This window comes from Anarrhichthys ocellatus, unplaced genomic scaffold (assembly GCF_004355925.1).
Source record: "Anarrhichthys ocellatus isolate YVR2014 unplaced genomic scaffold, GSC_Weel_1.0 scaffold34, whole genome shotgun sequence".
Taxonomy (NCBI): domain Eukaryota; kingdom Metazoa; phylum Chordata; class Actinopteri; order Perciformes; family Anarhichadidae; genus Anarrhichthys; species Anarrhichthys ocellatus.
In genome coordinates, this window is record NW_022280064.1 from 942351 (window position 1) to 956013 (window position 13663).

The 13663-nt window shown below is 40.0% G+C and overlaps 1 protein-coding gene across 2 annotated transcripts; it reads right to left on the minus strand.

The window, feature by feature from the left end:
* Positions 1-4433: 4433 nt before the first annotated feature.
* On the minus strand, positions 4434-11399 carry stx7l (syntaxin 7-like). Of its 2 annotated transcripts, XM_031866283.1 has the most exons (10): positions 11313-11399; positions 9090-9183; positions 8810-8879; positions 8396-8486; positions 8115-8252; positions 6843-6889; positions 6669-6759; positions 6500-6572; positions 6298-6380; positions 4434-5851 (listed from the first exon to the last, which is right to left on the minus strand). In XM_031866283.1, the coding sequence occupies exons 2-10, from the start codon at positions 9172-9174 to the stop codon at positions 5756-5758; spliced, it is 774 nt and encodes a 257-aa protein (XP_031722143.1). In that variant the 5' UTR covers positions 9175-9183; positions 11313-11399; the 3' UTR covers positions 4434-5755. The 2 variants fall into 2 exon arrangements, with proteins under 2 accessions (XP_031722143.1, XP_031722142.1); XM_031866282.1 differs by lacking the exon at positions 11313-11399 and having other exon boundaries at positions 9090-11306.
* Positions 11400-13663: the final 2264 nt, after the last annotated feature.

The following is a 13663-nucleotide window of genomic DNA, read 5'->3' on the forward strand; positions in this document are numbered from 1 at the left end:
AGTGTACGATTACGCTCTACCTCCTGACCACCGCCGCCCTGCATGCCCTGCCCAGTGTTTACTGACATCACATGGTTTCTGGTTATTGAAGTTGTTTAGACATTTGCCACTAGCCCCCACCAGCATATTAAGGTACCCGCTTTAGGCTTAAATATGAGAGGCCGTCCAAGGTCAAAAACAGAGAATCTGCACTTGATGTTAGTTATTTATTTGTTTTTCCGTGCAGAGGGAATAAACAGTTCAGCACAGGTGTACTGTGGGTTCCTTCGGTGTGCGAGCTAGGAATTTTAACTTTGAAATGGCAGGTGAGGGCAGCAGCTTCCTCTCAGCGTAGAACATCATGTCACATACCGGAGAGCTACTTCCTCTTCGGAAAAACATCAATATTTACCAGAATACACTGAAGCCTCTTAATGTAAACCCCCCTTTACCCACTGGCGTGTTTTTCTGTTCTAGTGCCAGTTGCATGCCACCAATGCCAGCTCTACCACATCTTTATTTATGACTCTTTTTTTCCCCAAATTGTCCTTTTTAGAGAGAGTACACCTCAGGGAGCATTTTTAACTGCAACCACTCTGCATTCCTCCTACTGGACCGGTGCTAGACTCCAAAGTAAAGTTTACATTCCTGGGCTGCTGGAAGGAATGCCGCCCTCTGGGGCTCTGGACCAGTCCTGAGGATTACAAGTCAGGGATCATGGACGGAGACCAGGATGCTCAGTTACAGGTACGTTTTCAAGATGTCAACAACACAGGCTCATTTACACAGACTTTAATGGTTTGACTTTGTGAGGCACTGATCACATCTATACAGACTTGGGGAGGAAAATACATGAATACCATTTTATAAGCGTTGATACTTTAGTGATAATTTAGAGTCACTTTGTCACTCATGTGAACTGTGACTCTGGGTGGCTCCAAAATGTCTTAAATGAACACTGATGATCTCAATTTTAATTCCGGAGTTAATGATTCTGTGTTAAAGTCTTGAAACAGGTATGATACTCTGTGATGAAACGGCTTAGTCGAGTATTCAGAAAGCCAAGATGAGGCTAAATTCAACAGAATCACGCTCACAATTCCTACAATTTAATGAACTGACTTAGCAACTTTCATATTACTTATCAGTACTCAGGATCGTGTGCTCTTCGGCTTCTAGTTCATGTCATGATTGTCCTGAAAGGGAGCCGACATCCTGTGGGCTTTAGCTAGCCCTAAAAATAGCGAGGACATCTGCAGCCATAAATACAGCACTGTAGATGTGCTGTAATGGAGAGGAAAGGAGAGGAGGGTAGGAAGAGAGTGGAGGATTCAGTTTTGACAAGCTGATTGTGAACACGATTTCAGCTGAAAAAATACTGTACTGTATAGCTATTATTTATCCATCGGATGGTTATTATTATAGGCTGATCGGCAGTCTGGAGCAGACAGGGGTTCACTGTCTCACTCAAGGACACTTCTGACTGATGGTCGCTGAAGGGATTGAAACAGAGCAGCCACTGAGCAGTCTAAACTTTGATCTCAGCTTATTAGCATGGGTCAGACCAGAAAGATCTCACTCGGGAGAGATCAAAGCCCTGAATGGCTGTGATAAAGGTCTAACAGAAGAAGCGCTTGGGTTTATTCCGTTGCTCAATGATATATGCATCATTCTAATAACACATTTACCCCTTGCATTATGTACAACTGAATTGCTGTGTGGCTATTGTATGATGTCAGGCACACCAACAATAATACCAGTTCAAGATAATGGCAAAACATAGTGGTATATATGGTGTGGACTTATGGGGGTTATGGTAAGCGCTCCAGCACTGCCCCCTACTGGCAGCATTACTCATATAAATTGGTCTTGTGTAACAAAAACATTACTCACATGTGTGAATCCATATCTAATCAACATACAACTGAAACACCACAACAACTAACAATACACTATTTCATGAGTCAAATTTATTATCTACCTTTAATGAAAGAGTTGTATCTTTCCCACTTTGTTAAGTGTTAACAGTCTATATATACTTAGACATTTGTATGGCATACTAATACTATAACATTTATATGACTTTTTAATGGAATACTATACGATGACTTTTTTTACTTTTTCGACATACTATACTATGACTTTTTCTTTTTACTTTTTTTGACATACTATACTCTGACTTTAAAAAAAAGAAAATTCTTCAAGATATTATACTGTGACTTTTTCTTTTTACTTTTTTTGACATACTATACTCTGACTTTAAAAAAAAAGAAAATTCTTCAAGATATTATACTGTGACTTTTTTTTTTTACTATTTTTGATACACTAAGAGGACCTTGGTGACTGTTTTCTACATGCTGTACCATGCATTTGTTTCAACATTACATTACATTACAGTGATTTAGCAGACGCCTTTATCCAAAGCAACTTACAATAAGTGTATTCAACATCGGTATTCAAGAGAACTACGAGTCACCAGAAGTCATAAGTGCATATCTCCTTTTTTAACAAGCATATAAGAGCATAAACCAGAGCAAAAGTATAACATAAAATATGACATATTATACGATGACTTTTTATAAAAAGAATTTGGCATACTAGACTATAACTTATTATATTACATTTTTATGGCATACTGTCCTATGACTTGTATATCATGACTTTTTTGAGCATACCATACTGCTACTATAATGCTATAGATCCCCATTAGCCTCTGCTTATGCGGTTGCTCATCTTCCTGGTGTCGCTTTTAAGGTGAAAATTACATATTTTGAAGACCTACTTTCAGATTACTAATGGAAAGGAAAACCAACAGCAAATAGTTATTTCCTCCAGTGTTTTTTCTAATGACGCAGGTTAAAGACAGTGAGCTCAGTTTTTGCCCAGATGAGTAACGTTTTCCAATTTATGTGCATCACAACAGTTTGAATCTTCTATGAACCCCCCCCTCCAGTGAGTACACTTTTTGCCATTATCTGTGATCAGCAGGAAAAACCAGTATCTGTGCCCCAGACACATAAAGCTGTTATTAGGAAGGAGACACACAAACAGGTTATTTTCAACCGACAATAAATGAAAATGTGTGTCATCTCAAAAACAACCCAATCATTGTCTATGTGTCTATCCACCTCAAACCAAAACTTCCTTTGCAGTAACTTTGCACCCGGTCAAAGTTTCCTCATCCTCCTCAGCTCTGACATTTCTGTTTGAAAGGAAAATCCTGCTCAGCTCTTTGCAGCAACCTGCTATTTTCTGTGTGTGTAACCAGCCCAAAAATACTCCCTGTCCTACCTGCTCAACTTGTTCTCTGCCCAAGTGATGTATTTACAACACTGTGTCCAAATCCTCCACATCTCCCTCTTTGCCAAGGAAACTTTTCCTTCTGCGTCACAGCAGTCTGTAACTTCCACATCTTAATCCAAGTCCAACAGTCCGATCTGACAGACACAAGCTACCTCCCGTCTGCTCCTTGATCTCATCCTCTGATGGCTGCTGAAACTTACTTTCTTCACTCTTTCTCAATATGGAGATTATATATATATATATATTTTTTTTTTTAAATGTTATAATATAGAAAAGTGATATTTTTGACATTGTATTTGCACATGTATGAAGGGGTTTGGCTCAGCCCCAGCAATTAATTTGGCATTAAGCTTCTCAGCTGCAGTCAGGTTTTAATAAGGTTTAATCTTAGCCTTGAGAATGTAAGCTGTTCTTGTATGCGCACAATGCTGAGTCAAGGCTGTTCTCAAGAAACAGGAAGCTCTTGCATTACAGGCAGATGCAGTTGATGACTGTCTTAACCATACAACAGCTGTTGCCAACATCAACAAAGCGTTATCACTTTGATCAAACAGTCCTCATTGGGCAACAAAGTTAAGCAAGAACATTATTTTTCCTTTCCATTTGTCCAAACATCCTATTTTCCCCTAGGAAAGTAAATTGAATGTTGTTTTCCAGCATCACACACACAATATACTGCATTGTACTGAAGCAGTTCAGTTAAATGTCTTGATCAGGTTAAGAAATAGTCATCTTAAGAAGACCATTATTCATTCATCTTCCCAATATATAGTCCGATCCAAACTCCTGACAAAGAAAGGTAATGACATTCAGTCTTTGTTTGTACACTCATCTAAATAAAAAAAAAAAAAAACAAATGTTATGTAAAGCGACCGGTCTACTGACTCTCAGCCAGACACCTGCCGGTCCTTCTCTCATTTCTCATTCTCTGTTTCTAGTGTCGGTGACAATTAGCTATTTGGAATTAGAGGAACACTGAGAATAGTCTTAATTGGAAATAAAGTAGCCTTAATATTGAAATAAAAGCTAATATAACATACTGTACTTTTATTGCAGAAACGTTTAAGGACTAGACTGGAGTGACATTCTTTGGGAAAAATAACGTTCAGTGATGATTCAAGTTTAATAAAAAAACATCAGAAAGGCATAAACAAATGTTCTCACTCACAATTTATTCAGCACACGGTAGGCAGCGTAATCTCAGTATTGAAAATATACATGCGATCATCATTTTACATATAGGTCAAATGGTTGTAGCAAATAATAATTAGTGTTTGCTGTCACTCACTTTACTTTCAGTTACATTTATGGTTCCTTAAGAATAAAGAGATGAAGACGGTTACTGTTGGTTGTCAGTCACAGAAAGTACTTAGTCAAGCCCCCACACAGGTGTTAATTCAGCCGATTAGACCTCTCCTCTGGACCATGATTGATTGTCCCACCTTTGACCTGTAACAAGCTCTAATCAGCCAGATAATTGAAAACACCTGTGTGGTGTGCATAGCCTTCAAAAGAAGCATAAAGTAGGGTCAAACAAACCACAACGCACACATTGAACTATTATTACATGTTGCACTTACATTCTTTGTGTGTGATCGTCTGCGATGTCGTCAATCTCTCTAAGATGATCAATTAAAAACAAAGGAGACGCACTACCTACTTAAATAAAGTAAGAACAGAATCGTATTACTTGGAATGACTGGTGGCAGTGGAGTGTATTACATGGTCCTAATCACAAGATTTAGTATGGGTACGTACTTCCTGATTCATCATTAGAATACAAGTACAGGACATGCATTTGTATAGAAATGAACAATACCTTTTAATTAATTATATTGCAAAATAAAGGAGGTGATAGATTTAAAAAAAAAAAAAAAGAAGGAATTGTCACTGAGAGCACTGCGTTGGAATAAGCTGAATGCAGCTTATTGCGTGGGTTCTTCATATCTGACTTGATGAAAGAAAGCAGCTGCTGCAACATCACTGATCTGAAGGTTTATCAGCTCTTACCTGCCTTGTGCAACTTGCTGCTCCATTGCACCCAGAAGCATTGTCTGTACTGTGTCTTAATAAACTTTCTGGTACAGAGACGCAGCAATACTCCACCTGTGTTCCCGCCTCACTCTGAAGATCAGGTGAGGACTAAAGCATTTAAGCTTTCCCATAAAGTTAACCGGTGCCAAACTCAGACACAAATAATTCAATTAAAGCTGGTTATAACAATAAAGCCCTCAACCCTAGTTTGGTTTTCACAGTGAAGGAGTGTGCAATCCTGTCAATGAGTACAGCTACGTCTTAAAACTGTAATCAAGTCAAATAAAAGGCAGACAGTCCGAATGACTCCCCTTGTGAGAGGGGTGAGAAAAAGAGGAAGAGGAGGGACGATGATTCATGCTTTGTCCAGGTTGATGACTAACCAGGAGAGGTGGAGGAGAGGAAGAAGAAGAAGAAGAAGAAGAAGAAGAAGAAGCCTTCATTGTTTGACAGAAGCCCAGATGATGAGTCCAATAATAACAACAACTACAACCAACACTATCCCCAGGATGCACATCTTCTTCCGGGATCTCCCCTGGGGGGGGGGGGGGGGGAAAAGCACAAAGAGGTTGTTTGTGTAATATACAAGTATTGGATACAATCTGGATTTTATTGGAGAGATGGATGGTTTTACTCAGGATTGAAGTGACTCACAACCACACTATGAATCCGATCACCTTGTGACTCAGCTTTTCCTTTCCTCCTGTACGCCTCTTTATCTACGTCTTTTGCCGAAGCAAACTTACTAAGAACTTAATCACACAAGGGAGTCCTTGTGCAGGAGGTAGAGGAGTCAAACATGCACATATATTGCTCCCTCAAAGAGCCCTAGAGCTATTACTCTTACTCAGATATATTAATTGGTCCACCAGTTACAAGCTAACTTCGCTAACATTTATACATTTGAATGACTCTCCTCTCTTCCTCTCCTTGTTCCTTTCCTCAATCCCTTCCCATCCTCTCTGTCCTAGTGAGACTTACCTGGTATTCTGCGGCACGTGACAGCTGCTGGGTTGCGTTCTGGACATTCACATTTGCAGTCTCCACATTGGCTTCTATACTGTCTGCAGAACACACAGGAAACACACAGATCACACGCAGCAGGTGGGAGGAAGAGGGAGCACATGTGGAACTAAGTAAATGTTTCAGTAAAGAAATCTACGAGCAGGTGTCAAAAGCTCACCTATCATGTCTCCCTGCTCATGGACCATCATCCCCAGGTCCTTGAAGATGTCATTGATATCTGTGATGTCCGACTGAGCAACATAGAGAGAGATGGTTCACGTGAAGCTGATGAGATACTGTACATATTAGTGTTCATGCTATTATAGACACTTGATTCTTATTTGTACCTCCAACTGCCTGATGGACGACTCTCTCTCCTGGATCAGCCTCAGATCTTCTTCAGTGATGGCCTCAGCCTGAGCCTGCACCTGGGCATCACTGCCGGGACAAGTGTAGATGAAATTGTAATAATAGTAATAACAAAAGGAAAGTATAATAACGATCAGAAATAGTGGACCTACCTAAAGGAAGCAGGCACATTTCCGAAGCTGTCATCAGGCTGTCCTCCCTGTTAAAGGAAATGAAGAAGTTTAAACAAACATACTGCGCTGATGTGCTAGTTATTGCAAATATACTGTAGAGGACGTTCTTTACTGCGACTGTGGGAACAGCAATGATACATTATGTACACGGTTCTACAAAACCTCATTATATATAATTAGATTAAGTATTAAGGAAACGGGTCCGAAAAAGGTTTGCATGGTGACACAGAGCAAATAAAACCTGGACTGTAGCTCCCATGCCGAGATATGTTCCTTAACAACCATTTAAAGCTGCTCCTGCTTATCAGCATGAACACAGCAGATACAGATACTTCTCTGTGCAGTGAGAACGATACAAAAGAACACTAATATGGCAAGACGTATTAAACCTTAGTGAAGGAAAATGTGTTTAAAACATGCAGCCTATGAACATGTATATATTGCAGCTTGTCTCCTAGACAAGATTAACTGTGGATAAGGTATGAAATTGTTTTTTGTGTGGTTCAGATACATTCTATCTGTTTGGTGACACATGCAAGCTGAATTTTCTTCATATATATATATATATTTATATGTTACAAATAATTATTGTCTATGGTGTAATTTTATTATGTTGGTTATTCTGTACAGATGACATCTATTGCAGGTCTGGCCGTCCCGGGATAGGGATCCCTCCTCGTTTGCTCCTCCCGAGGTTTCTCCCATTTATTTCCCTGCCAGAGGGTTTTTTGGGGGGAGTTTTCCATTATCCAAAGCAAGGGTCACAGGACAGACGTTGTCGTGTGTTGTAAAGATTGTAAGATTTGTGATATTGGGCTGTATAAATGAAATTGACTTGAGGGTCTGTGGGTTTTGTTTCATGCGAGTTGGAGCTGTTTCTTTTCTGTGTGCCGAATAAAAACCTTAAAAGTCGATTAAATTTCTGTGAATCTTACAATATTTTGGAAGTAGACAGCCTCTCCTTTTCCCTTGTATGCATCTGTACCTTTCAGAGGTTGGATGGGCATACTATCCATCCCTCCTAATATGTCTGTCTCCACTTATCAAGCTTTTGATGATATTAATGTGCAGAAAACCTGCTTTAATTTAGGAAGAAAACAAAGACACTTTTGACTGACATAGCATAAAGACAAATTAAAAAATGTGGCTCAATGGCTACTCACTGGTGTATGGATTATTGGTCACTAATATATCATTTAATCTGGTCTACACTCTGACCATGAGACCTTGCAGACACAGCAGATTACTCACAGACACCCTGGAGCTGGCTCTCACTCTGGCCACAAACTCTCTCTCTTTGTCGGCCGCCTGCCGCTGGGTCTTTTGGAAGCTGTTCAGGGCGGCGGAGAAGTCGTTCACCAGACGCTCTTTCTGTAACTTTCTCTGCCGCTAAAACACACATGGAATAAAAAGGTCACAAAACTTTACAAAAATTTGGGAAAATAACAAGTGTGGTACCAAATCAGTATCAAAAAGCGGGGAAATTGTGATTTTTTTAACGATAGTTGAGGAGAACGATAACACTTCGGTACCTGATCAGGGCCAACAGGAAGTGCACTGAATGCTTTGATCAGCCTGTCAGTATCCTTCGCTAGCTGGTTGCCTTGCTGCTGTTTCTGTTGCCTGGAGACCAAAGACATTTTATATTTATTTGTTGAAGTTAAAGAGAAACACCGTCAAGAAAACAGATTCCTGAGAGGAGAAGTGGTAGATCGTCCGATATCATGAGACCTGACTTTCAGTAGAAATCAAGAGCAGTTGATGTGTGAATTGTGTGTGTGGATCATGATCAACCCAATATATATATATTTTCACGATTGATCACTTGACAATCACTTTCAGACAGGCATGCTTGAAACTTTTTCTCCACCTGTATTTAAAACCAAGATGTTCGAAGTACACTAATAGACCAATTATGCAAACCAAGCCGTGCCCCCATTACTCACAGCGTCTGTGGCAGCTGGCCGCTGTCATGCTCCGTTCCCAGCCGAGAAACTGCTCTCTGCAGCTCCGAGGCTGGTGAGGAAGAAAGAATGCAGACATTGTTCATCTGTGCTAAAGTATCTCCACGTGTCCACCATGATTCACTTAGTGGAGTCAGTAAAATGTGTGTAATATGAAAGTTGTCGCTGATGATGATGCCTTCTTCTCTGTATATGTGTATGTCTGTGTGTGTGTGTGTGTGTGTGTGTGTGTGTGTGTGTGTGTGTAGTGTGTATATATTACTCAGCAGTGCCAGCTTCTGGATGTTGGAGCTTATGTTGTGAACCAGAGCACTGGGGTCCTCTAGCATCCCAGCCTGGTAGGCCATGACGGAGAGCTGTGAGGACACACAACACATTTAATCACCTCGTTCTATCACTCACTCGTCAGTCAGAGAGGTCTGTAACCAAAGTACTCAGTCACAAGTTCATCCAGATATTACACCTACACACGACTGTTGAACATCTCACTCCTAAACTGGGATGTTCTTCCACACCAAACGTTGAAAAGAATGCATTTATGGACCCCACTGCATGTACAGTTTAATGTCTAAAACAGCAAATGTTATTTAGTATGAAGGGTTTTAAAATGACGACGTAATGTTTTGTACATGGAGAACAAAACGCTGTACAATAGTTCAACCGGACTGACAAGCGCAGAAAAAGACAAATATGCCCCTGAACCACAGCTGGATGAAAACAGAAGAGATCCCCAGTCGTTGGTGAAAGAAACTGAAAGTTTAACCTAAAAATGTGTGCAGATTCCCACAAGTTCCTGTTTCAGTGCACAATAACACCTATAACTAGCGGGAATACTTGCTTGTAGGGTTAACAACACTATTTGAATACGAGTTGAACATAATGATGAATCACAGTTTAAATCCCTTCAATCTAAATACTGAGTAGACTGCAGAGGGCCCAATGAAAAACAGCTACCCAGAATATTTAGAGGCCAAATAGAAGCTCTGTTGTGGTTCAATACTGATTGAAGGTCACTTGTGCTTTTCTGCACTGGAAAACAAATTCAACATTGAAGGGTATTTGGGGATAAAATGTTCCAACAGTATTCTCCCCCGACATGTAAAGACTGTGGGGACATTGAATGAACACACGTTTTATTCCTTAACTCTTCGTCTTTTAAAGGTGAAGCTATTTCAAAACATAAATATTATATTTGGTGTCTGAATTATAATCTTTTTGTCTCTGTTAAAATAGTCCCTATTGAAAGAAAGGAGAAAAACATCAATATAAAAGATGTCCCCAAACTGTGTTTATACTGTATAAACCAATATATTGTGTAAACAGTGTAGATATGAGTATGTATGTACACACACACAGTATAATCCACATATCGGTGTTTAAGGAAAATAAATATCCGTGTGAGTTTAGCCACTGATTTGATCTGATCGTTAGTAAATATTTTGTCTATAATGAGTCAATTTGAAAACCTTAATCACAAGAGGTGATTGAGAATGCATGAGATCTAGTTAGCAGACCAGCAGAGAAGTTGGATTACTCAGTTAGCTGAAAGTAACGGATGAGGGATTTAAATCGTTAGATGAAAAGTCAATTATACACAGATTACTTAAAAACAAAAAAAGAATGGATGAAAAATAAAGGATAGACAGTTAAAAATATTTAGTTAAATATGAAGAATAGCCAAAGCAGTTGAAACAGTAAACGAAAAGTAAGAAGTATTGACTGAGATGTAGCACTAAGAAACTCCCCTTAACTGGGACTATATGGGCTTTCCCCACCGACCGTCCCATATATACCTTAACGTGTGTCAACTCCAAATGCAATCTGTAAAACATGTTCTAACTGGGCTCTTATTTACTGTAGATAAAGTCTAATATTGTGGCAGTAATGTTGACCATAACCCAGTCAAGCAGACTTCCTGTACTGACTCAAGAGGAAACCATAGTGGGCTATGTGCATGTAATCCAGCCCTGTTATTGCTATGAGAGGGACTAAGGTGCATGCTTCCTACTTCAGCACATTTAAACATTAGATCATGACTTCTACTTTAATGTAAACATCGTCCCTGTCTGCCTGCTTGCCTGTGTGTGTGTGTGTGCGCGTGCGTGTGCGTGTATTTGTCCACAGTAGCTGCCAGCGAGAAAAAATGCGGAAATCACATGACTTTACAAATCACAAGAAGAGTCGTGCACGATAAATGATCCCTATTTACGAATAAGCCACGAATACTATTTACGGTAAAGTTGTGTTAATGTGACCTGAAGTCATGTGTTGACTGAAGCGGCTGGTCATTAAGTTACAATCAAAGTCGCAACACAATTTGAAGATTTGTCTCTCTTGCTTTTTTTCGGACAACATATCGGTTCAATGTCTTTGTTCCTAACAATTAAAAACGGCATTATAAGAATGCTGTTAGCATGCTTGTCCGTCGGGATAATTAAATCATTCCTAAGTGTTCAGCTCAGTCGAGTAAGAGTTTAGACTTTACCTTTCCTGTGACTTGCGACAGCGGTGTGTTTCCTGATTCCGGGCCCCTCCCCCGTCACATGATGTCTGGCAGCGAAGCCAAATCACTGGAAGAAGAAATAGATCTCATAAAGGAAGGTTTGTATTAAAGCAGTGAAGAATATCACATGACTAGTATTTACTTGCAGGCTTCTGTACTTGAGTTGTTCCATTATATGCAGCTTTATACTTACATTACACACTTATTTACATAACATATACACAAACTTGTGATTGTTTTCGTTATAAAATATGATGCATTCTTGTAGATTAAAATACCAAACAGTATACTGGTGCTTTAAATTAGCTCATCTTTAAAGCTACAACACGAAATGCAGATTCAATTTAAATGCATTACTGCATTTACATATAATAATAGAACACTCTGAAAGGATCGTTCTACATAACAAGTACTTTTATTCTAAGTAATCTTTTACTAGTACTTGTACCAGAGTATTTTAATCTGATAAATTGCTCATAGAGGGTATTTGATAGGCTGATTCCAGTAGTTTAATATTTAATTTATTAAAAATGTACTACTTTTAGGTAAACAAAAGAAACAGAATTGTGGATTGCTCCTGGCAGTGTGAAGAAAGTTGTGAAAAGTGACGTTATGCACTGATACTAACACTGATAGCATTTCCGATACTGACTCAAATAGCTGAATTGAAGAGGTCGATCTGGTATCGCATACCATTATTTAAAAGCCTAACCAGTCACTGCATTCATAGCTATGTATTTATTTGTTATATTTTGTTTAACAAAGTTATAAAGGCACGGTTACATCAAGCCTGATGTTGTCTTACACATCAGAATCAGAATCAGAATCAGAATCAGCTTTTTTGGCCATGTATGCTTACGCAGACATGGAATTTGTCTCCGGTTTCCACTCCGCTCTCAATGTACAAACACAAATTTACAATAAACAAGACAATATATATATAAAGAATAAAAAAGGGCAGCAAAAAAAGTAGAACGGATGTAGGTATAGACATTTAGCTATATACAATATAAGTATAAATATATATTCAAGAGAAAATGTGTATATATATATATATATACATGTGAACATGAACCTATAGACAATGGCATGAATTATAAGTGGTGGTAATAGTGCAGTATAACTTATTTATTGTTCATGAGAGTGATGGCCAGTGGAAGGAAGCTGTTCCTGTGTCTAGTGGTCTTGGCGTACAGAGCCCTGTAGCGTCTACCAGAGGGGAGGAGTTGGAACAGCTTGTGTCCAAGGTGTGAGGGGTCTGCAGAGATCTTTCCAGCCCGTTTCCTGACTCTAGAGGTGAACAAGTCCAGGATGGAGGGCAGGCTGGAACCAATGATCCTCTCTGCAGACCTGACAATCCGTTGCAGTCTGTTCCTGTCCTGTTTGGTGGCTGATCTGAACCACACAGTGATAGAGGAACAGAGAACAGACTGGATGATGGCTGAGTAAAACAGGATCAGCAGCTCCTGAGGTAGGTTGAACTTCCTGAGCTGGCACAGGAAGTTCAACCTCTGCTGTGCCTTTTTCCGGATGGTGTTGATGTTGGAGGCCCACTTCAGGTCCTGGGAGATTGTGGATCCCAGAAACTTGAAGGTCTCCACAGCAGACACAGTGTTGTTGTGTATGGTGAGGGGGGGCAGTGTTGGGGGGCTCCTCCTGAAGTCCACTGTCATCTCCACAGTTTTGACCTTGTTTAGCTCCAGGTTGTTTTGACTACACCAGAGGATGAGCTGTTCAACCTCCCACCTGTACGCAGACTCATCACCGTCCCTGATGTGGCCGATGACCGTTGTGTCGTCTGCGAACTTCAGGAGCTTGACCATTGGGTCCTCTGAGGTGCAGTCGTTGGTGTAGAGGGAGAAGAGCAGTGGGGAGAGCACACAACCCTGGGGGGCGCCAGTGCTGATAGTCCGGGTGCTAGATGTGATTTTTCCCAGCCTGACCTGCTGACATAACAACTGCTGTCATGTGTATGTCTAGCAGCAAACAGTGTTTCAACATTGAGCTTCAAACAGGTTAACCACACAGATACACAACATTGTCCCAGTTCCTGGTAATCCAGGTCAGCATTACTTTGCAGACCAAAAGCCAGTCAGAGTTTTCAGGTCAAAAACACGGGTCCAGAACCTGTGTTATCTTCGTCCTTTGAACATTGAGGGTCTAAAAATTGGTACCTTTCTCTCAGTGAAAACAGTGGTGATCAACAGATGTGGATTTACCAATGTTGACCAACAGGACATTGCTCTTTTCTTGTTATCAGTCAGCAGAACAGATCGTTGGGTTTTCATGCAGGTTAAATGAGTTTAAAAAATGTGTTACTTTTAGATTTAATC